The sequence below is a fragment of the Eretmochelys imbricata genome, chromosome 6 (genome assembly GCF_965152235.1).
Source record: "Eretmochelys imbricata isolate rEreImb1 chromosome 6, rEreImb1.hap1, whole genome shotgun sequence".
In the NCBI taxonomy this organism is placed as follows: Eukaryota; Metazoa; Chordata; order Testudines; family Cheloniidae; genus Eretmochelys; species Eretmochelys imbricata.
This window is the reverse complement of record NC_135577.1, coordinates 1,291,900-1,315,613: the sequence shown is the minus strand read 5'-3', so window position 1 is coordinate 1,315,613 and position 23,714 is coordinate 1,291,900. Positions and strand designations below refer to the sequence as shown.

The window sequence follows — 23,714 nt, the reverse complement described above, 5'->3', positions numbered from 1 at the left end:
ACTGTGAAAATTTAAATCAGTAAAAACTGAGGGAAAATATGCTTCAAAATCCATCAGAATTATAAGACAAGTAAAAATCGGATTCTGCCAAACTGTGCCAGGCCTTGCCACGGCCGTGTTTCCCAACAGACGCGTGCCGGGACATCGACTCGTCGTTCCAACCATCACTGTTTTCTGATACGTTCGGGAGGCAAATGTCACAGTCTGGAAAAATCCCGGTTTCCAGTCCAGAAACCGCTGGGATGGGAAATTTCTGCCCCGCCCCTCACTGGCTGTTTTGCAGCTTGTCCGAGCTTGGAGCTGGGCAGTGAGGGCAGGTGCAAGGTGCTGTGAGTAGCGCCTTGTTTGGGGGTCTCCAGTGGGTGGTTCCAGCTGTGTAAGGAGTTCTGGGGGTGTCACCAATTTCCCCTTCCCCAGGTCAACCCCCGATACACCAGTGCTGAGGGGAGAGGCCCTGGGCAAGAGTCCAGGGAATGTGCCCAGGCTCGGCCCATGTGCCAAGTGTCAGGGGCTGTTGGCCCCTCACTGAAACTTAGTGGCGGTTTTGGCTGGCCCTGTCCCAAAAGAAAGGGGAAGGACTGAAGAAAAACTACCAATGGGGAGAGGCCAAAGCTCCCACTCAGCCTGATTGACAGGGCAGGCAGGCCAATGAGGGAGTCAGGAGCCCAGAGGCCTGTTCTCTGTGTGAGCTGGAGCTGCCTGAGCCAGAAGAGGGCAGAGTTAAGGGGAAAGCAGCAGCCTGAGCTGGGCTGGAGGCTGAGCTGTGGCTGTGCAGAGCCGGGAGCTGGGACAGCGGAGACCAGGGATACAGGGTCGACCTGCAGGAGGAGCCGTGGGGCCAGAGTCGGGATACCGGATGCTGGCCATGCCCCATATAACACTGCAGCTGAGCCTGGGGGGTGGCTGGGGAGAATGGGGGTGGAGGGGCTGGGCAGGGAGATGTTGCCTGATGAGAGACATCGATGGCCATACTCGGAGGACATGACCCCACTGGGAGGGCCAATGCTGGGGAGAAGGGTCCTCCCACCTACAGCCTGAGGGCATAGGCGCCAAGTTTCTAATCTGCCAGGGGGTTCTCCCCCCGGCTCCGCCCAGGTCGCACCCCCACTCCTCCCCTTCCCCCAATCTCCCACCCCTGCCCTGCTTCTTCCCTCCCCCCCTCCTCTGAGCGCGCTGGGCCCTCTCTCTTCCCCCCTCCCCCCAGCACCTGCTAACACCACGAAACAGCTGATCCGTGGCAGGCGATAGGTGCTGGGAAGGGGGGAGAGGCCCGTGGTGCTAAGCACCCACCATTTCCCCCCGTGGGTGCTCCAGCCCCAGAGCACCCACAGAGTCAGCGCAAGTGTCTGACCCATGATATCACTGCAGCGCAACCAGGCCCTGGGCAGGAGGCCTGGGACATGTGAGGAGCAGACTGTGAACTTTCCTTCCAGCCCCATAGATGGTTGTTTCTAGTCTCCCTGGGTCCTTTGGGTGGGGCCCCTTGTTCCTTGAGCTTTTCCCATTTTCCCCTTATTTTTTTACCACTGCTGTTCGCTCAGTGGTATTTGGTTTGAACTGTCTGCAGAGATCAGTGAGTCGGGGAAGCGGCTGGTGCGGAGTGAGCACCCCACAGCGAGGATGCCCTGGTCCCTCTCCTGAGCGACCCACGGCCAGACTGGGGGTGGTCTCCCAGCAACTTTGAGCCCAGACCTGTCAGGGTTACGAGGACTTCGCCCCATAGGCAGGCTTCTGGGTCAAGGGAACTGGCGCGAGGATCCGTTCGCCGTCCAGTGCTACTGGGGCCCTGCAGAAGCAAACGGCTCCAACCGCGCTCATGGCTTCGGGTTACGGAAAAAGAGACTGAAAGTGGAACTGAGAGGGGAGCGCGCAGCCCGTCGTTCAGTGCACAGAGAGACAGGCAGACAGCAAGGGAGGCAGAGCGGAAAAACCAGAGACAAACAGAGAATTAACCACGGGGTCTACGCTGGAGTTTTCTCACCTGGGTGAGCTACAGGAGCAGAGTTGGGAGAAGGGGGAGCCCAGGGCTGGGCTAGCAGGGGGCCGTGGGTCGGGAGTGAGGGGCACTGGCAGAACTGGGTGGGGGAAGCCCAGGGCTGGGCTAGCAGGGGCCTGTGGATCGGAGATCAGGGGCACTGACAGGGTTTGCTCTGGCCAGTTGCTCTTTGTCCAGGAGCCCCAGGGGCCCTGTGAGCTTGGGGGGGGGGGGATTCAGAATGCCCAAGGCAGCCCCCCTTTAATAAGAACAGGAGTGACGGCAGCTGCCATTTTCGAGGCTCCTTGGCCAGCTCTGACAGTCTCACCCCACGGCTGAACCCACGTCCTGGCTGGTGGGGTGTTTCTAGCAGACTGAGCTGGGGGCAGGGGTGGCTGTGGCTGTGTCATTCCCTGCACTCCCAGGGCCCCAGGAATCCCAAAACCCCACGGGCAGAGAGACACTTGCCAGCCCTGCCCCAAAATGGGAATGGCCAGCTCACAACAGCTGAATGGAAACTTACCCAGCCGAGTGGTGAAAACTAACAAAAGAGCCCGGGAGTCCTGGCTCCCAGCCCCTCTGAGGTAGCATCTTAGCCCCGGTGTTCCCATGTGCTAGCTACTAACCCAGTGGATCTCCCCAGGCCTGTGGGGTCAGGGGGATGGAGCAACTCTGGGAGGACGTCACCTGCTCCATCTGCTGGGACGTGTTCAACGACCCCGTCTCCATCGAGTGCGGCCACAACTTCTGCCGGGGCTGCCTCTCGACTCACTGGAGCGAGGTCTCAGCCCAGGGGCACCGCTGCCCGGAGTGCCGGGCTCCCTGCTCCAGGAATAGGATGATCCCAGACACACGTGTCAGAAACCTGGTGGAGAAAATCACCAAGCCTCAGCAGGAAAAGCCGGAGCCGGTGAGACCAGACGGGCCGGATAAGGGGAAAAGGAGCTTTCTCTTGTAGGGGATGCTGGGTCCAATCCAGCCCCAGAGCAGGGACTGCCTGGCTCAGGGGAGCGGGGAATGGGACATGGGGCCTTTTCCCCTTTAGAGGGTGCCAGCCCTGATCTGGCCCCAGAGTGGGGACTGGCTGTCTCAGAAGGGTGAGGAAATGGACTCACAGACTCAGACTGGTAGGCCAGAAGGGACCATCATAATAATCTATTCTGACCTCCTGCACATTGCAGGGCAAAGAACCTCACTCACCCTCTCCTGTAATAGACCCAGAACCTCTGGCTAGTCACTGACGTCCTCCAGTCATGGTTTAAGGACTTCAAGTTACAGAGAATCCACATTTACACTAGGTCAAACCTGCAAATGACCCGTGCCCCATGCTGCAGAGAAAGGCGAAAAACCCCCAGGTCAGACTGGCAGAAACCTGGGGGAAAATTCCTTCCCAACCCCAAATATGATGATCAGTTAGACCCTCAGCATGTGGGCAAGACCCACCAGCCGGACACCTGGGTGTCTCTAGTAACACAGAGCCCTTCCCATCTAGTGTCCCATCACCGCCCGTTGCGGGATATTTGCTACTGGCACTCGCATTTGGGCTACATGCCATCGTAGGCAGTCTCATCAGACCATCCCCTCCATAAACTTATCAAGCTCAGTCGAGAAGCCTCCAGAGCCGGGCGGCTGGAGAACGGCGGCTGCTGGCCGGGATCCCAGCTCTGAAGGCACAGCCACCGCCAGCAGGAGCGCAGAATAAGGGTGGCCTGGTACGGTATTGCCACCCCTACTTCCACGCTGCTGCTGGCGGGATGCCGCCTTCAGAGCTGGGATCCCAGCCAACAGCCGCCGCTCTCCAGCCGCCCGGCTCTGGAGGCAGTGCAGAATTAAGGGTGGCAATCCTGTGACCCACCGAAAATAACCTTGCCGCCCCGCTCCTCCCCCTGCAACCTCCCTTTTTGGTCAGGACTCCCAATTTGGGAAATGCTGTTTTCCCCATGAAATCTGTAGAGTTTAGGGTAAAAGCACACAAAAAATCAAATTGCACAGGGGGAGAGACCAGATTTCACCAACTGGGAGGCGTTTTTCATGGCTGTGAATTTGGTAGGACCCTAGATACTACCCCTGACTTTTGCAGATTAATTAGAAATCCTTGCTATTGGGCTTGCAATTTCATGTGCTAATTTCTTTAATATTCGAGGATGGAGATGATCCTGCCCCCCAGTTTGGTCCCATTAAGCTGCTTGAATCTGGCTTCCATTTCAGCCAATTCAGTGACAATTTCTACCCCCATATTCTTGTTCTCATTAGCTGTCTGGCCACAAGCTTCTCCTTATGCTTCTTAAAAACTGAGGCCATGCCTATATCTTTGGGTATTGTCCCATGCAGCCTGTATCTTTTATCTCCACCCCATCCTCAGCGCTTAGTGGTCCCACTTCTTCTTTCCTTGTTTTCTTTTTCTTTATGAGGCTAAAGAACTTTTTCCTGTTGGTTTTAATTTTTTTGCAAGTTCAAATTCTGCTTGGCCTTTGGCAGTTCTCATTTTATCCCGACATGGATTCCTCCCAGTTTCCATTCCTCGGAGGCTTTCTGCTTTCTCTTAATCACCTCTTTGAAATCCTGGTTCACCCAGTTTGCTCAGCAACCCTTCCCTATGGGCTTTTTCCTGGATGCAGACTGCAGAGAGTTCCTGCATCTTTGACAAACCCTGTCCACATCCAGATCCTTCAGCTTTGCAGGCCAGGTCACTTCCCTGCCTAATTCCCTTAATTTTTTGCAGCTTGCTCTTTTGAAATCCAGGATCCCCAGCTGCCGACCTGTTTTGGTTTATCCTTCCATTTAGTTAAACGGAATTGGCTCATGGCCACTTGAACCAAGGCTGTCCTCTACAGCCAGTTCTTCAGTGTGGTCCTTGCTACTTACCAATACTAAATCTAAACTGGCATCACCTCTTGTTGCTTTGGTCACTGATGAAAAAAATCACTCAGCTGTCTCACCTCCAGGATTATCTGGGCCCTGCCATGTTGAGCAGCACTTCTCCAATCTCTGACCGGAAAATTAAAGTCTCCTATGATCACACAATTCCCAGTGGTATTTATTTCATTCAAGCTATGAAAGGGGTCTCTATCCATATCCAAACCAGATCCTGGGGATCTGTAGCAGACCCAAGACACTCTCCCAGGGGAGCCCCTGGTACCTTTCTTCCCCACAGTGATCTTGACCCAAAAAGATTCTGTTTCACCCATTTCATCCCTTCTCATTTCTTTCCACTCCACCTCTTCATTAACACACAACGCTACTCTGCAACCTCTGCCTTTTGTCTTTCTTCCCTGTAGCCCGGTCATGGCTGCTACTGCACCGTGTGTCTGGTTCCCTGTCCCTTACCCGTAGTTCTAGTTCCTTCCCTTTTCTCACCTGGGCTCATCGCGTTGCTGGGCAGACACCTCACTGCTTCCACTTGGCTTTGCTACCAGTATCAGCCACCTGACTCTCAGTGTCGGTGCTCTTGGCACTATCGTTCCTCTTCTCATCTATTCTCCTGCCCTCTGTCATTTCTTTCTCCATTGCTGGGTCCTCTCCTACGTGATTTTCCTCCTGCTCAGTGTGAGAATCAGCCTGGAGATTCCATGAGCATCTCCCAGGGTTCCTAGTTTAAAGCCCTTTTTATCAGCTGTGCCAACCTCCACCCCGGAAGTCTATCCCCCACCCTGTTCAGGTGGCGTCCGTCCCATGAGACCAGTCCTCTGTCCGTGAACACCTCCCAGTGGCCGAACATCCCCACGCCCACCTTAGCCCCACTGCTTTAGCCACTTGTTGATCATCAGCATCTTGTCTCACCTTCGCTCTCCTCCAGGGACAGGTATGTAACCCTTCTGCCTGTCAGAGTTGGCAGCAACAAGGGCCGCGTTCAGTATCTAGGGGTTCCATTCCAATAACACAATGCAAAACTGGCTAGAGCCCCCACCCAGTGACCTGGGACAAATATATACCACCCCCGCTGGGCGCCTCCAAGAGGCAATACTTCCCCTCTCGCAAGCACATAGTCTGAGTGTAGCAAAAAGCCTTTTAATAACAGAGAGAAACAATGTGGCATTATGTTGGGGAAACACCACCAACAGGATTCATAACACAACCCATGAGCAAAACCCACCCCAAGCAAATTGGTGCATGTCCTTTCCCTTTGGTTCTTGAGTCCAGCAACCCAAAATCACCCAAACTCCCAAAAGTCCAACGACCTAAAAGTCTCTGTCCTTGGTCAGGGCAGCCCCAGAGTTCAAAAGTTTATCTGCAGAGTTTTACCTCCCAACCTGGGTGGAGATTTTGGGGGGTGGTGGTGTCAACGTTCCTTCCCCACTATGAACTCTAGGGTACAGATGTGGGGACCTGCATGAAAACCTCCTAAGCTTACTTTTACCAGCTTAGGTTAAAACTTCCCAAAGGTACAAATTAATTTTACCCTTTGCCCTTGGATTTCCACTGCCACCACCAAACTTTATCTGTGTTTACTGGGAAACGTAGTTTGGACACGTCTTTCCCCCCAAAATCCTCCCAACCCTTGCACCCCACGTCCTGGGGAAGGTTTGGTAAAAATCCTCACCAATTTGCATAGGTGACCACAGACCCAAACCCTTGGATCTTAGAACAATGAAAAAGCGTTCAGTTTTCTTACAATCATAGAATCATAGAATATCAGGGTTGGAAGGGACCTCAGGAGGTCATCTAGTCCAACCCCCTGCTCAAAAGCAGGACCCATACCCAATTAAATCATCCCAGCCAGGGCTTTGTCAAGCCTGACCTTAAAGACTTCTAAGGAAGGAGATTCCACCACCTCCCTGGCAACGCATTCCAGTGTTTCACCACCCTCCTAGTGAAAAAGTTTTTCCTAATATCCAACCTAAACCTCCCCCACTGCAACTTGAGACCATTACTACTTGTCCTTTCCTCTTCCACCACTGAGAATAGTCTAGAACCATCCTCTCTGGAACCACCTCTCAGGTAGTTGAAAGCAGCTATCAAATCCCCCCTCATTCTTCTCTTCTGCAGACTAAACAATCCCAGTTCCCTTAGCCTCTCCTCATAAGTCATGTGTTCCAGACCCCTAATCATTTTTGTTGCCCTTCGCTGGACTCTCTCCAATTTATCCACATCCTTCTTGTAGTGTGGGGCCCAAAACTGGACACAGTACTCCAGATGAGGCCTCACCAATGTCGAATAGAGGGGGACGATCACATCCTCGATCTGCTCGCTATGCCCCTACTTATACATCCCAAAATGCCATTGGCCTTCTTGGCAACAAGGGCACACTGCTGGCTCATATCCAGCTTCTCGTCCACTGTCACCCCTAGGTCCTTTTCCGCAGAACTGCTGCCTAGCCATTCAGTCCCTAGTCTGTAGCTGTGCATTGGGTTCTTCCGTCCTAAGTGCAGGACCCTGCACTTATCCTTATTGAACCTCATCAGATTTCTTTTGGCCCAATCCTCCAATTTGTCTAGGTCCCTCTGTATCCTATCCCTGCCCTCCAGCGTATCTACCACTCCTCCCAGTGTAGTATCATCCGCAAATTTGCTGAGAGTGCAATCCACACCATCCTCCAGATCATTTATGAAGATATTGAACAAAACCGGCCCCAGGACCGACCCCTGGGGCACTCCACTTGACACCGGCTGCCAACTAGACATGGAGCCATTGATCACTACCCGTTGAGCCCGACAATCTAGCCAACTTTCTACCCACCTTATAGTGCATTCATCCAGCCCATACTTCCTTAACTTGCTGACAAGAATACTGTAGGAGACCATGTCAAAAGCTTTGCTAAAGTCAAGATACAATACATCCACTGCTTTCCCTTCATCCACAGAACCAGTAATCTCATCATAGAAGGCGATTAGATTAGTCAGGCATGACCTTCTCTTGGTGAATCCATGCTGACTGTTCCTGATCACTTTCCTCTCATGTAAGTGCTTCAGGATTGATTTTTTGAGGACCTGCTCCATGATTTTTCAGGGGACTGAAGTGAGACTTACTGGCCTGTAGTTCCCAGGATCCTCCTTCTTCCCTTTTTTAAAGATTGGCACTACATTAGCCTTTTTCCAGTCATCCGGGACTTCCCCCGTTCACCACGAGTTTTCAAAGATAATGGCCAATGGCTCTGCAATCACAGCCGCCAGTTCCTTTAGCACTCTAGGATGCAACTCATCCGGCCCCATGGACTTGTGCACATCCAGTTTTTCTAAATAGTCCCTAACCACCTCTTTCTCCACAGAGGGCTGGCCATCTATTCCCCATGTTGCGATGCCCAGCACAGCAGTCCGGGAGCTGACCTTGTTCGTGAAGACAGAGGCAAAAAAAGCACTGAGTACATTAGCTTTTTCCACATCCTCCGTCACTAGGTTGCCTCCCTCATTCATTAAGGGGCCCACACTTTCCTTGGATTTCTTCTTGTGCCAACATACCTGAAGAAACCCTTCTTGTTACTCTTAACATCTCTCGCTAGCTGCAGCTCCAGGTGCGATTTGGCCCTCCTAATTTCATTCCTACATGCCCGAGCAATATTTTTATACTCTTCCCTGGTCATATGTCCAACCTTCCACTTCTTGTAAGCTTCTTTTTTATGCTTAAGATCTGCTAGGATTTCACCGTTAAGCCAAGCTGGTCACCTGCCATACTTACTATTCTTTTGACACATCGGGATGATTTGTCCCTGTAACCTCAACAGGGATCCCTTGAAATACAGCCAGCTCTCCTGGACTCCTACAAGAAGACTTTAATAGAAGTAAAGGAATCACCTCTGTAAAATCAGGATGGTAGATACCTGACAGGGGAATTAGATTCAAAACATAGAGAATCCCTCTAGGCAAAACCTTAAGTTACAAAAAAGACACACAGACAGGGATAGTCATTCTATTCAGCACAGTTCTTTTCTCAGCCATTTAAAGAAATCATAATCTAACACATACCTAGCTAGATTACTTACTAAAAGTTCTAAAACTCTATTCCTGTTCTGTCTCTGGCAAAAGCAACATACAGCCAGACACAGACCCCTCGTTTCTCTCCCTCCTCCCAGCTTTTGAAAGTATCTTGTCTCCTCATTGGTCATTTTGGTCAGGTGCCAGCGAGGTTACCTTTAGCTTCTTAACCCTTTCCAGGTGAGAGGATTTTTCCTCTGGCCAGGAGGGATTTTAAAGGGGTTTACCCTTCCCTTTATATTTGTGACAAGGGGAAAAGCCCCTAGATTCTTGTTGGGACACATCAAGGGAAACTACACCAGGCTGGGGGAGACATGTACAGAAATGGAGGTTCAGGGGATCTTCAGTGGGATTCTACCTGTAAGCCGAGACAGGATGAGCTCCACCCTGACATCTGGTGGTGAGGTGTGGCAAATTGTGGAAAAGAACTTCAGGGGCCGATCTCATTTGCATAGGCACACCCACCCCGCCTAGAATGAGGCCAAGCTGCCCAAATGGTCACTTTGGCTGCTATGGAATCCCCAGTGTCTCTGTTATTGGGGCAGGAAGAATAAATTGTTATTACCCTGATTATGGGAATCAAGGACAGTGGAACTGTACTTGGCCTTTTGTTATGATGGAGGGACTTGCCATCAACTAAGTAGCACTCGCTAGGCAAGGGACATGGGTTCCAAAACTCTGTGAATTGAGAGAGGCTGGGAATAGGTATTAATTGTGGCATGGGTGCTCTGATGAGGGTCTGACATGCTAATTATACTTCTTCCTTTCTCCATTAGGAGTCTAGTTACAGGCTGCTGAGCTGAATTCACTGTGGTCTAAAGGTGCACCAGCACTGAGACTCCCTTACTACAAGCTGAAATCACAAAAGAGCTAAACTTAGTAAGAGCTGAGTGTTGTGTTAAGTAGTGGGGGAGCCTGAAGCTATATGGTAGAGCAGTTTGCAGCAAGGCAAGCAGAGCTGCTGGTGGAGCAATTTGTGGGATGGTGAGTGGAGAGGTGGGGCTATCAGTGTTGGCTCATGTAAGGTGCCCCTTAACCCCCCTGTCATAAATATAAAGAGAAGGGTAAACCCCTTTAAAATCCCTCCTGGCCAGAGGAAAAATCCTCTCACCTGGAAAGGGTTAAGAAGCTAAAGGTAACCTCGCTGGCACCTGACCAAAATGACCAATGAGGAGATGAGATACTTTCAAAAGCCGGGAGGAGGGAGAGAAACAAAGGGTCTGTGTCTGGCTGTATGCTGCTTTTGCCAGAGACAGAACAGGAATGGAGTCTTAGAACTTTTAGTAAGTAATCTAGCTAGGTATGTGTTAGATTATGATTTCTTTAAATGGCTGAGAAAAGAACTGTGCTGAATAGAATGACTATCCCTGTCTGTGTGTCTTTTTTGTAACTTAAGGTTTTGCCTAGAGGGATTCTCTATGTTTTGAATCTAATTCCCCTGTCAGGTATCAACCATCCTGATTTTACAGAGGTGATTCCTTTACTTCTATTAAAAGTCTTCTTGGAAGAAAACTCAATGCTTTTTCATTGTTCTAAGATCCAAGGGTTTGGGTCTGTGGTCACCTATGCAAATTGGTGAGGATTTTTACCAAACCTTCCCCAGGAAGTGGGGTGCAAGGGTTGGGAGGATTTTGGGGGGAAACACATGTCCAAACTATGTTTCCCAGTGAACCCAGATAATGTTTGGTGGTGGCAGTGGAAATTCCAAGGGCAAAGGGTAAAATTAATTAGTACTTTGGGGAAGTTTTAACCTAAGCTGGTAAAAGTAAGCTTAGGAGGTTTTCATGAAGGTCCCCACATCTGTACCCTAGAGTTCAGAGTGGGGAAGGAACCTTGACACCCCTCCAGGGAGTGCTGCCTCTGATCCAGCCCCAGGGCAGGTGACTGGCTGGCTCAGGGGGTAGAATGGGGCACAGGGCTCTGATCCAGCAGGGATAAGGGGACTGTCTGGCTCAGGGTGGAGTCCTTGCTCTGACCCTGCTCTCTCCCTGCAGCAGGGGCCGGGGGCTCAGCCAGAGCCGGGCCACCCGGTGCAGCTGTCGCATCTGGATGAGGAAGAGAACCTGACCCTGGACGAGGAGGCCCTGAGCTGCTGCCTGGAGCAGGGTGGGGTGGGGGATGCCCCCCTCTGCCTGGTGTCCATCATCGGGGAGAAGCACCGGGGCAAATCCTTCCTGCTGAACTACCTGCTGCGCCGGCTCCGGAGCCCGGTGAGTGTAAACGGGAACAGGAGTGAGCCGGGTTGTGAGCGGCCCCATCCTGCCCCCTGCTGGAAGGCTCAGAGCTGCACATGTGTGTGGGAGTACACATACCTCATTGCATGTCTGTCAGCCTGTCTGCCTGGAACTCTGTCTGGTAATATTGTCTGTCAGTCTGTCTGTCTATCTGTCTGAACCCGAACATGTCTGTCTTTCTGTCTGTCTGGAATGCAGTGTGTCTGTGTTTCTCTGATTGTTTATCTGTCAGAATCTGAGCACGCCCATCACCCTGTGTTCCTCCCCAGCCCACCCTAGTACAATTAACCACCAGCCCCCTCCCAGGGCTTACAGTCTGGAGTGTGCGGGGACCAGTCACTCTTCTCCTCCACCCTGCACTGACCCCTCTCCCTCCATGTTCCTTTCCGGCAGGACGCGAGGGACGGGTCATGGATGGGCCAGGAGGATGAGCTCCTGGAGGGGTTCGAGTGGCGAGCGGACGAGGATCGAGTCACCAACGGGGTGTGGATTTGGAGTCAGCCCTTCTGGGTCCCCACCCAGGGCAGGAAGGTGAGTCGGGGCATTGGAGGTGCATAGGAAAGGGGGAAAAGATATGGGGATGCTGGGAAGGTAAATGGGGGGAAAGGGCTGGGAACAAAGGCAATGGGAAAATAGGGAAGGATGGAGACATGGGGAAGGAGGCCACAGGAGAACCTGATGGAGACATAACGGGGGGGAATGGAGAGGAGCGAGAGGAGGGAGCTAACACTGGGGTGGGCAGAAATGAGATGCCAGGGGCCATGGGGGCAGAGCAGGGGGCAGGCTCTGGGGGTGGAGGGGCCGTGGGTGTCTGGACAAAGCTAGGAGCTGACCTGGGGCCCTCCCTCTTGGCCCCCAGGTGGCCGTGCTGCTGGTCGACACCGAGGGCTCCATGGGCATTGAAAGGAAGAAGGAGACCAGCATCAAACTCTCCGCCTTCTCCATGCTGCTCAGCTCCTATCAGGTTGAGGGGCTCCCCGGGGAGTGCTGTGCTGCAGAGTACAGTTTGGGGGCTCAGCAGGGGACATTTCTCCAGCAGTCCGGGCTGGCCCCAATACCCCATGAAGCGCTAGGGGGCGCTGTGCTGCAGGGAGCGGGGCAGGGGCTCAGTAGGGGGCGCTCTCCCCTGGCAGGCCGGGCCGGCCCTGATGCCCCCTGCGGCTCTAGGGGGCGCTGTGCTCGGGGTGGGTGACGTGGCTCGGAAGTGGCCGGGGCCAGCCGTCCCTGCTCGTTGCTGTAGCTCTGTCTGTCTCCTGACTATTTGCAGATACTGAATATTTCAAATGCGGTGAAGGACCCGGATCTCGAATACCTGGAGGTGAGGCCGGGCAGCGTGACGCAGAATGTGGCCAGGCCAGGTTCTCCCATTAGCCCCACAGGGTTATTATCCCTCCACATAGTTTCTGTGGGGAAACTGAGGCCCAGATAAAGAAACCGACTTTCCCATGGTCACGTGGGCCTCTGGAGTCAGCACTGTCACTGCATGGCCCAGCCTGGCTCTCTGCTCCCAGTTGTCCGGCATGGGCCACTGGATCAAAGTTAGGACCCCTCCCTCCCCTCCAGCCCAGCTCTGCCGTTGGTGGGAAGTCTGCTGGGTCCAAGGCCTTGGGTGGTTGCTCTGCCCCCTGATCTGCTCTGCTCTTACCCAGCCCCAGCCCCGCCGGGTCGAGCCCTTGGCCCTCGTGCCCTTAGCGGCGTGACTGCTACCTGCGACATACTGCGTGTCCTGCCCCTTTACTGCACCCCAGGGGGGACTCTCTGTGCCGGGGAGGGGTTGGCTCTGGGAGGGTTTTTATCTGTCCACACGGCCCTGGGTCCAGTGGGGGGCAGAAACCTGGTTAACGTGGAGCTAGATCAGTCCAGGGAGAGCTTGAGTAATCGCCACGTGGCCGAGATTGTTCGAGGCGTGAGCAGAACCATGGTGTCACCCCCGGGGCTGGGCAAACAGTGCTGGTGGCGTCTGTCAGCCGGAGGCAATGGGCCTCTGTGGGTTGGAGGGTTCATCTCAGGAACCCCTCAGGGAAAAGACCTCACATTGGGCTCACTGACGCCCCCCCATCTCCACGGGGCGCCCTGGAGTGAAGGAGGGAACCCTGGAACAAGACTGGCTCCTCTGTGGGGCACAGGATCCCACAGCCGCCCCCACCACCCTCTTGGCCGGGTGCATCCCACTTCTCTTTCCACCCCGTGGAAAATATCTCCATCTCTCTCCAGCTGCGTTTTGCGCTCGCTGGGCCTCGCTCCCTGCGATAGGCGGAGGGAGCAGCTCAGATGCAGATGGGGGGGCAGCGATCAGGCCCCTTTCTGTTCACCTGCAGGATGACCCCGCAGTGTAAATGCCTCCCATGCCCCAGACTCATCCCCCACTTCCCTTCTCTTTGCTCTACAGATGTTTGTGCGTGTTGCCGAAGAGGTGGGAAAAGCGTACGGACTGGAGCCCATTCAGGTGAGACGGCTTCCGCCATCATCACCCGCCCTGCCCCGTGTATCCCCACACAGCACCCCTCCCCTGCGGGCATTGGGATAGGGACGTTATGGGTAACTCCGCTGCTGCGGCTGACAATACTTATAAACACAGCACCCCCCCGTATTCACCGTGAGGGGGCCTCCGTCATGCCGCTGGCCAAGATCCGTGAGAACAGCGACCTGCCTTTGTACGCAGGCCTCTTCAGCTCCCTGCCAGCCCCCCTGTCTTGTAGACACCCTTCAGGGTCATTTCTGCCACTACAGGACAATCACCTCGGTGCAACGAGTGGTCAGCGATGACCGTCATTAATCCCTGACCCCACCATTGGTCCACCACATTTCGAGCTGCCGAGGCACCTGGGCTGGTTCCTAACAGGACAGGGCAATTGTGCAGCCCGTCTCTTCAGATGGGGTTTCTCTGATGACCAGGGATGTAGCTGTGGTCAACTTCAGCCTATGTCGCATATCCTTGATGAGTGCCCACGGTCTTCGAGGGTGGGCTACTGGCTCTCCACCTGGCTGATGACGATGCTATCAAATGGTGGGGTACTTTGAGCATATGCTGAAGACCCCTCCCCCACTCCACAGCCTGCTCCTGCCCCATGCACCCCCTACCCCATTCCCTAGGGGCTGAGGTTTTCCCTCCAGACATCAACCTTCTCCCCAACCCAGCATCCCCCCCACCCCCAGAGACCCTCACTCCCCTCCTGTCTCCCCTGCAGCATCTAGACCTGCTGGTGTGGGATTGGAGCAACTCCCTGGTCCTTGGAACAGATGGTGGGAAGCAGCATCTGAAACACGTCCGAAAGGTGACTGTGGGACTCAGAGAATGGAGGAATGGGACATGGGGCCTTTCCCCTCGAAGGGATGATGGCTCCAGTGTTTCCAACATGGGGGAGGTGGGACCGCAGGGAGGTTGTGTGATGGGGGGGTCACAAGTGCAGGGCTGGAGTTAGGGTGTGGCAAGCAGAATATTTGTCCAGGGCCCTGCACCATAGGGGACCCTGCAAAGCAAAATTACATGCTTCAGCCCTGGATGTCCGGGCCTCAGGCATCGGCTTCAGCCCCTGGCGGCTGGAGCTGAAGCTGAAGTCCGAGTTTAAGATGGAGGTCACCATTTTTTTTGAAGTACAGGGGTTTAGATTGTCTTTTAAGGCCAAAGGGGGTCACCAGCACAACAACGCTGAGAAACACTGGGCGTGAGTTTAGCCGCTGACGTCTCCAAAGAATCCATCCACACGGAGCAACCTCCAGCTGGGAGCTGCAGACGCAAAGCTGGACTTTCCCTGCAATTGCTGCTCCAGGCCGGGCACCTGTCGCTGCCCTATGCTCAATGAGCCCAGGCAGCGTGGAGGAGGAAGCAGCTTGATTCCAAAGGGGAGAGGAGAAAAACCTGGCCAGGGGGAGTGAAAGGAGCAGGGTGGGACAAGGAGTCTGCAGAGACTGGGACCTGGGGTGGGGAGACAGGGACTTGGAGCGGGGGAGACTGGGACTGAAGGACGCTCCTTTCGCTTCCTGCCGTCCCCTGCCTTGTTCAATGCCCCCCTTCCAACATCTACCACAAACGAGGCCGGGCCCCTCCAGACCCTCTCTGACTGCCTGGCAGGTCTGGCTAATGTTAACACAGGTGTTTGTGTGTCAATGTAACCATTGCCCCTGTCTCGGCAGAAGCTGGAGGCAAGGTCCCCTTGCAAACACCCCAAGGCCCTGGAAGCGCTGAAGAGAAGCAGCAGCCGCTGTTACCTGATGCCCTTCCCTGGCAAGAAGATCACGACTGGCAGTGGGGGAAGGCTGAGAGGTAACGGACCCAGGACAGCAACACTAAGCCGCCTGCCCTGTGCAGAGCAATGTGACTGGGGCGCTGATCATGCCCGTGCGTGGCAGGTAGAGAGAAGGGGGATCAGACAGGCCCTGTATTCCCCCACCATCGTCCATCTCTCTCCCCTTTGCAGACATGGATAAGGATTTCCGGGAGAGCCTGAGGGACTACGTCACCGCCCTGGTGAGCTCGGCTGGCCAACACATCCGGATGGACCAGCAAGGGGAGCTGCTCACCGGGACACAGCTCGCTGCCAAGATAAAGGTGGGGACTGGCCAGCTGTGCTGGAGGGAGCAGGAAGGGGATGCTCTCTCCTTGCAGTCAGTGATGACCCCAATACCCCCAATTCCCCAGCTGCCCCACCTCAGAGGTAGCTGCATCTCAGCACCAGGCGAGCCATCCCTGTGTTCCCAGCCTTTCTAAGCCCTGTGGAGTCTGTGACATGATTATTTCTTTTGGTTACTTCTCAGAATTTATCTGATGTGATGAGGAACCATCGCTCCGGCTTCTCCTCTCCCTGTCAGGTATCATCTCTGTCTCTGACCGGATCACGGGGTGTCTCCCCTCACCCGTCCATGTCAGGGTTGGGGCAATGTTGGGAACTGGGTCCATGCTGTTGGAGGTGACTGGAAAAGAGTTTGGGTGAAATCTTATTTTCTTGGACTCTAGGGTAGAAGAATTTCACTAGCCTGAAGGGCAGCTCCAATCCTTGAGACCCATAGCACCAAACCCTGTTTTTCCCCAGGCAACTCCTGTTGGTGTTTAAAAGAGAGAAGTTTTTAAGAGCAGGTCTGAAAATGGGGGTGTTTTTCCTGCAGAAAACTTGGAGTGTCCAGCAAAACCCCCAAATATCTCCTGTGTGGAAAAGCCACACCACCACTCCTCTCCCCAAGAAATAAGACCCTGCTGCTGTATCATGGGGATTGTAGCTCAGGCTCCTCATTCTTCTCTGTGGGTTGATCTCGCAGCTTGCACTGCACCTCCCATGAGACCAGCCCACAAAGAAGAATGGGAGGTTAGAGCAACCAAACTACATCTCCCACCAAGCGCCATGGTATCCTTTCCTGGTGAGGGTGCGGTGCATCATAGCTGTAGGTCAGCATGGGAGGTGTAGACTGACCTGAGTGCTGGGGGTAGAGAGGAGATTCAGGCATCCCATGAACCACATTTCCCACAATGCACCAGTATCTCCTCTCCTGTTGCATGTATCATGGCCCTGGTGCATCATGGGAGGCACACGCAGTGGCAGGGGAAGGGGACAGGAGAAGGTGGATTCAGGGGCTCTGTTAGCTGGCCTCTCTGGGGAGTGGGGGGTAACCACGGCACAGCGTGCTCCAGCCATGCCCCCAGCCCACCCCCTGTGCTTGGGCTGGCAGCACGGACCTTTCCACCCGGTGTCACGGGGCCTCTGGGGAGCTGGGAATCGGGCCGGCTGAGCAGAACTTCTGCCCTGGCTCCTTCGGTCTGATCTGCAGCCGGGCAGCATCCCAGCACAGCCCTCACCGAGCCCTCCACGTCCGAGTCACGCCGCCTTCCCCCGCAGCCGGGCAGGACCCAGGGTAGACAGACCCTTTGACATTGTCTGTCAAGTTCTCTTGGGCGTCAGCCTCAGATGGGCTGCGATAGGAGCTACGTGAGGAGAATTGGATGCGGGAAGCTTCTCTGCCCGGGGAAAATAGACCGGCCCAGCTAGAACAGAATAACTACTCCACAACAGCTGCACAGCAGAGACTGTTCCAGAGTCCACAAGAAGATTTAACCCAGCCCTCAACCCCAAACGAGAGTTGAGATTATCCTGCCACCTGGAAATCAATAAAAAAAACCCGAAATCCCACCAGACCTACGAGAGCCGCTGTCACTGATGCTCTCTCGGGCATGAGCCTCAGGCCGAGCTCGGCTGGGACAGGGGTTTTCAAAGTCCTCGGCTACAGGAAAGTGCCACAAGGGCATAGTGCAGGTCGGGGCAAGGAAGGGAGCTGAGGCCGGGCTGCTGCGGGGATCGAATTGAAAAGTGGCACCAGCAGCCCCAAGCAGCTTCCACACGGGCTGGCGATCTCGCTTTGTTCCATGAGGTTGCTGCGGTGGAAGCTGCAGCCCCTAGGTGGAGTCGGGGCCCCATAAACTGCGGCTCACCCCAGCCTTGTCCTCCCGGCACAGATGGCCATCACCTTCCACAACCAGAGAGTCCTGGACAGGGCCCGCGCAGACCACGCTGTGTTTCTGAAGGAGAAGGTGAGTCCAGGGGTGTCGCTGAGCCCCCAGCCAGGGGAACCCCAGGGAAACATCCCAGCCAACCCCATGGGTTACGGGCTTTGTGGCAGGAGAGGAGACCTCATATCCGCTTTCAGGGGGCTGCGGAGATGGGAGACTGCAACCCCGGCACAGCAGTGGCCTGGATCTCGGTCAGGAGGGTGGAGGAAGTTGCTGTGCTGTAGCCAGAGGGTCTATTGGTGAGACGGGGTCGCGCACCCACCCCTTCTAGCCCCTTGCACCCCACTATTCTCCGCTCCTCTCCGGCTCAACGCAGGACGGCCTGTCCCTGCGCATGGTCGACTGTCTGACGGTGGATCCGAGCGCAATGGCGAAGCAGTTCATGGAGCAGCGCAGGTCACTGCTGAAGCGGTGCCAGAAGGAGCTGAAGGAGCTGAAGGAGGAGACGCTGCTGACGGCCCTAGAGGCGGAGCTGACTCGGGAGGCCAAGACCTTCCTGGAGACCTACCGAAAGCTCTATCTGTGTCACACCATGCAGAGAGCCCTGGACATGGCCCGCGCAGACCACGCTGAGTTTCTGAAGGAGAAGGTGAATCTGGGGCAGGAGGGCTGTGCCTCCCACCCGGGGAACCTCAGGGAACCATCCCACGCAGCCCCCTGGGCTGTGGGCTTTGGGGATGAGGTGGGAGTTCACATTTCCAGCTCCCAGGGTGGCTGAAGAGATGAGAGACTCCAATCCCAAACCTTGGGGGGGGGGGGCAACTCAGTTTTTGGGGCTTTGAGCAGCACCTGGCATGATGGCAGCCCCGATCTCAGTCCAGAAAACTGGGCCTCACCCGGCATAATGGGGGCCCAGTCTCAGTCATGGGGAGAGGGGTGTGCAGCACCTCGCACACCTGGGGCCCCGATCTCACTTGGGGGGTTGGTCTGTGTAGCAGCTGGCATGACAGGGGGTCCAATTTGAGTTGTGGGATCCTGGCATGATGGCAGCCCTGATCTCAGTTGGAGGGTGTTTGTACAACAAGGGCCCCCATCTTGGTTGGGGTCTGTCACGGAGTTCCTGGTCAATGCTCTGGAACTGCTCTCTACAAAGCCAGGCAGGACTCTGGGGAAGTCTCCTCTCGGGGAGCAGCCTGTCTTCAGGACACACAGCTCACCCGGCTTCCACCTTCCTGGGTCTGACCTCAGAGCATTCAGCCTCCTCTGCCCCTCCGTGTGCTTCCCCCAGCGAGTCTGCCCAGGCGGGGTCCTGGGGAAGCCAGAGGGTCCTGCCCCCTAACTCCGCAGTCAGACATGACTCTCAGCCAGCCAGTAAAACAGAGGTTTCTTAGATGACAGGAACATGGTCTAAAACAGAGCTTGTAGGTGCAGAGAATGGGACCCCTCAGCCGGGTCCATTCTGGGGGGCAGTGAGCCAGACAACCACATTTGCACTTCACTCCTTCTCCAGCCAGCCTCAAACTGACTCCCCCTCCAGCCCCTCCTCCTCTGGGCTTTGTCCATTTCCCAGGCCAGGAGGTCACCTGATTCCTTTGTTCTCCAACCCTTTAGCTCTCACCTTGCAGGGGGGAAGGACCCAGGCCATCAGTGGCCAGGAAACAGGGTGTCGGCCATTCTCTGTGTCCAGACCCCTGCACACACCTGCCCTCTAGGGCTCTGCAAAGATCACGCACCCTTATCCCACCCCCTAGAGACTTAAGAACTGCCTAGTGGAAACTGAGGCACCCCCACACTATTCAGAGGAAACATTAAGAACAGTCCCACTTCATCACAGGGTCTATGCAGCACTTGCCACGTCTAATACTCTTGGCTGTCTCCTCTCCCTGCTACTGCAGGACACCGATTCCAGGAACCCACTTAAATGCCTGAAGGTGAGGCCGGGCAAGATGGCTGAGCAGTTCGCAGAGCTTCGTGGGGACTTGCTGTGGCAGTGCCAGACAGACATGCTGCCGAAGAAAGAGGCCCTGGGGACGGAGCTGGAGGAGGAGCTGAGGCAGAAGAAAGAGGCCCTGGGGACAGAGATGGAGAAGGAGCTGAGGCAGAAGAAAGAGACCCTGGAGACGGAGATGGAGAAGAAGCTGATGCAGAAGAAAGAGGCCCTGCTGGAGGAGCTGGAGGAGGAGCTGATGTGGGAGGCCAAGACCTTCCTGGAGACCTACAGGAAGCGCTTCAAGAAATTTGCCATTGCAGCGGGCGTTGGGGTGGGGGGGCTGGTCCTGGCACCGGTGGGTGGAGGTGCTGCGGTGGGAATTGCTGCTGCTGCCATTGCTGCTGAAGCTGCGGCACTCGGCATCGCTGGGGCGGTGGGCATTGGTGCTGGGGCGGGTGCCGTGGCTGGGGCGTGCGTGGGTGGGGGCGTGGGATGGGGAGTTGGTAAGAAGATGGCCCAGAAGGATAAGAACCGGGCCGAGGGCGCTGCTGCTGCCATTGCTGCTGAAGCTGCGGCGCTCGGCATCGCTGGGGCAGCGGGCATTGGTGCTGGGGCGGGTGCCCTGGCAGGGGGTTGCGTGGGTGGGAGCGTGGGATGGGGAGTTGGTAAGAAGATGGCCCAGAAGGATAAGAACCGGGCCGAGGGCACTGCCAGCCAAGGGGAGGAGGAAGACGGCACTGAGGAGCTGTCTGATACGGCCCCCCTGATCTGAACAGTCCCCCCACCAGCCCAATCTGTGGGTGATGAATGCGGTGACAGGGCTGTAGCGTGGCCCAGACATGTCAACCACAAACCACTCCACAGCGGGGCAGCTGTCGCCCACAGATTCTAAGAGGGAACATTGGTCCAACCCGCTCCTGAAAATGTGCAATGACTGTGTGACACCCAGGCCCATCGGTACCTGCTGACAGCGGGTTAAGTGCCCTGTGTCAGCAACTCCTAACATGCCGGACAAACTCGCTGCACCTAACACACCACTGTCATGGTATTTAGCCACAAATAGTGTCTTGTAATGCTTCAAATGCATCCCAGGAGCACACGGTATTGATATCTGTGTGAAATGTAGGCCCTGTCATGAGGTGAGGAGCTACGCGCATATGTGCATATGGAAAACACATTTTCAAGTCTGAATAAAGGCAGGGTCAGCAGACAAGTTTCTGCCAGATGTAGGACGTACATTTGTCAGTCCACCTCCGTTGATGTCAATTAAACTTTGTAAGCCAGCCTCATGCATGCCCCATGGACATAGGAAGGTAACACAAAGCTATGGGGTCATCATGCTGGAGAATAAACCATGGCGGGAGGGGAAAGTGCTCCTGACTTTCAGGCCAAACAAACTTTCGGTGGGTGGAAGGAGAAGGTAAACAGATGCCCCTGTATCCTTCACCGCTGAAGCAAAGGGGCAGCGATTCGGCAAGAGGGGGCCCAGCGGTGCTGGTCCGAGATGCAAGGAACTTGGTTTAGGTGGGGTAACCTGCTTTAGCCTGTTCCATTTGGACTCAAGGAAGCACGTTACAATTTTGCTGTATGTGCCACCCTTCTGCCAGCGGCATCGGCAGCTACCAGGGCCAGGTCGAGCCCTTCCTCTCTCTGCCCCCAGTCATCTAGGAACCTGTAACCACGCCAGGGACCTTTGCCAGGCAAGTCTCTACCCACTCTCTATTGCAGAGGTTTGAAGAAATGAACTTTGCTGGGGGCAGCAAAGGGAAGGGAAGGGCTGGGTTGAACTGGGGACGTATATTTACAGTTTAACACCTTCCACCATTGTGTACCTCAGGGCGCATCAGTCATAGTCCCAACAGTTGGACACTGAACGCAGTTTGTTCTGCCCCCACCCTCAGCTCATGGCTCCCCAACTTCTTCACTCATAATTTGAGTTTCTGGGAGTTCAGGAAAATCAGGGCCTCTGGCCCATGAGCAGCTGTGGGGGTCTATCACCTGCCCAGCAATCACGGTTCCAGCAGCTAGGACAGGGAGGCCTCACGGGAGTCGCTAGGCTGCCATGGATGGCTGCCGTGAACTCCTCTGCTCCCGCTGTAGTACGCGCCATGGCTCTCCCATGGCGGTTCCCCCACCAAACCCTGTTGGGCTATGGCTGAATCCAGCTGCTGCTTTGCTCTGCCGTTCAGTCTACTTGTCCCGGGCCGGACAACTGGCCTTTGTCATGAGCTCTGCCTAGCCAAGGCAATTCCAGCTCTTCGCTCAACTCTTCTAGATGCAAGGGGGTTGTGGGTTTTTATGTACCAGCCATGTCTCTACCACCCAAAGAGTTATTCCCGCCAAGGCTGTGAAGCCCCTCCATCTTTCCCCCCATCTCCGTCCAGGGCTCTCACCCCGCCTTGGCCAACATCCACGTCATCAGCGTGACCCCACACCTGGTTCTTGTCCAGGCAGGTTGCCCGCAGGGTAAGCTCAAAAATATGGACCCCAAGAACAAACCTTAGTCCCAGTGTACCCCAATGTCCCTCACCCGTGCTGAGGGTCCAGGCCCCGGCCAAGGGTCCAGGGAACCTGAACAGGGCTCCACCCTTTCGACAACTGTCCCCTCCAAAATATTTCAAGGGAGACAAGCCAAGATTCCTCAGCCATGCCCAGGGCATCCAGTGACCAAAGCCAGAGCCTGAAATAAAAACTGAGGCGGGAGCAGCCATCCCGTCACGCTGTGCAGAGAGAGACGCAGAGAGCGAGGGAGGCAGGGAAAACACCAGAGACAAACGGGTCTGCGCTCGAGTCTGTTCTCCAGGGTGAGCTACAGCAGCAGAGCTGTGGTGGGGAAAGCAGGAGCCCAGGGCTGGGCTAGCAGGGCCTGGAGGTTGCGTTTGAGGGGCACTGGCAGAGCTAAGATCCATGGCTGAGGTTATCTCAGCAGCAGGACAGTCCGAGATCTGCCAGGAGGCAGCGCAGGGCTGGCTCTGGCCGTCAGAACTGCCAGGCTCGGTGCCCAGATCTGCTCCAGTGACGTTCCGTCAATCCCCTCTCCCTGCCTGTGGCTAATGCCTGGCCGGGGCGGTGTGCTCTGGCCGGCTGCGCTTTGTCCAGGAGCCCCGGGGCCCTGTGAGCTGGGGGAGAGATTCAGGATGCCCAAGGCAGGCCGCCTGCAATAAGAACAGGAGCAATGACAGCTGGCATTTCTGAGACTGTCCGGCGGGTCGGGTGTTTCCAGTGGGCTGAGCTCAGTAACTGCTGTATCATTCCCATTAGAGTTTGGGGTGCTGCCCTCCCCCAGGCAACCCAAAACCCCACCAGCAGAGGGTACAGTGGGAAGTGCCTTCTCCTTGGCACTCGCCAGAGAATTGGAGTGGCCAACTCACAGCAGCCCAATGGAAACTTACCCAGCCATGGGGCGCTCGGTCTGAGAGCAGGCCAAGGGCACGACTCCACCCCATGGGAGGTAATGGGGATGATGCCTGCAGGGCTACACCCAGCCCTGTAGCCCACATGTCCAGGGGAGGTTACCAGGTGGGGAACCCCATGGGGAAATCCCTCTTCCGCCTTCTTCTGACAGTTGCCTACCATGTCCCTGGCTGAGCAGCTGGCACCAGCAGCTCCCCTCGCTCCATAAAGGGCTTTGGGATCTTCCAGGGCAAAAGGTTCCAGAAAGGCCATGAAATGTACAAGTTCCCAAGGATATGATGCTGGACATGTCAGCCAGGATACTGGGGGGCAGGTTCCTGTGAGGTGAATGACCAGGCCATGAGAGATCAGCTGGGATCCACCTTGGGGAAGAGCTAGAGCAAAGTGCCAGGCCCCTCTGGTGAGTGGAAACCCAGAGCTGTCCCTCCCACTCCCAGCCAGTGAAAGGAAGGGCAGGCTGTGTGTGTCTGCTAATGGCATGTAATGGGACGCACCCAGAGACAGTGTCAGAGGAGCAGTGAGAGCCCTGTAACCATGAAACATGGCAAAACAAAGTTGTTCCCCCTCCTAGCCTCATTCTCAGCAACTGTTGACCCATTTTAGAGAAACTTTCCCCAAAACTTTGGATGGAGGCAGACACCCGGCCTGGAAATTTCAGCCCCAGCGGTTACAGTTCGGCAAAGTTACAGGCAACTGAAACCAAGGTCTTAAAATAGAAAGTGTCTGGCAGCCTTGGCTAGTGGCATCTCTACCATCCTCACCTATAAAGAGATAGAGATAAAGCATATAGAGCTCGAGATAGAGCTTATAGGGTAAC

At 55.3% G+C, this 23,714-nt stretch overlaps 2 protein-coding genes across 2 annotated transcripts in view; one reads left to right on the top strand and one right to left on the bottom strand.

Moving 5' to 3' along the window:
• LOC144265861 (prostasin-like) overlaps positions 1-23,714 on the bottom strand; it is a 363,252-nt gene that overhangs the window by 107,697 nt on the left and 231,841 nt on the right.
• On the top strand, positions 1,906-20,255 carry LOC144266761 (RING finger protein 112-like). The gene is made up of 14 exons (XM_077820260.1): positions 1,906-1,985; positions 2,619-2,885; positions 10,878-11,093; positions 11,511-11,648; positions 11,977-12,081; positions 12,385-12,435; positions 13,507-13,563; positions 14,306-14,392; positions 15,252-15,381; positions 15,536-15,666; positions 15,873-15,926; positions 17,560-17,634; positions 17,930-18,202; positions 19,449-20,255. Exons 2-14 carry the CDS (start codon positions 2,637-2,639, stop codon positions 20,253-20,255), a joined length of 2,373 nt encoding a protein of 790 aa, XP_077676386.1. The 5' UTR covers positions 1,906-1,985; positions 2,619-2,636.

Coding starts and splice junctions, on each gene's coding strand:
- LOC144266761 (XM_077820260.1), top strand. CDS start 2,637: ATGGAGCAACTCTGGGAGGACGTCACCTGCTCCATCTGCTGGGACGTG. Junction 11,649..11,976: donor TCCCCACCCAGGGCAGGAAG/GTGAGTCGGGGC, acceptor CTTGGCCCCCAG/GTGGCCGTGCTGCTGGTCGA. Junction 12,436..13,506: donor CGGATCTCGAATACCTGGAG/GTGAGGCCGGGC, acceptor TTTGCTCTACAG/ATGTTTGTGCGTGTTGCCGA.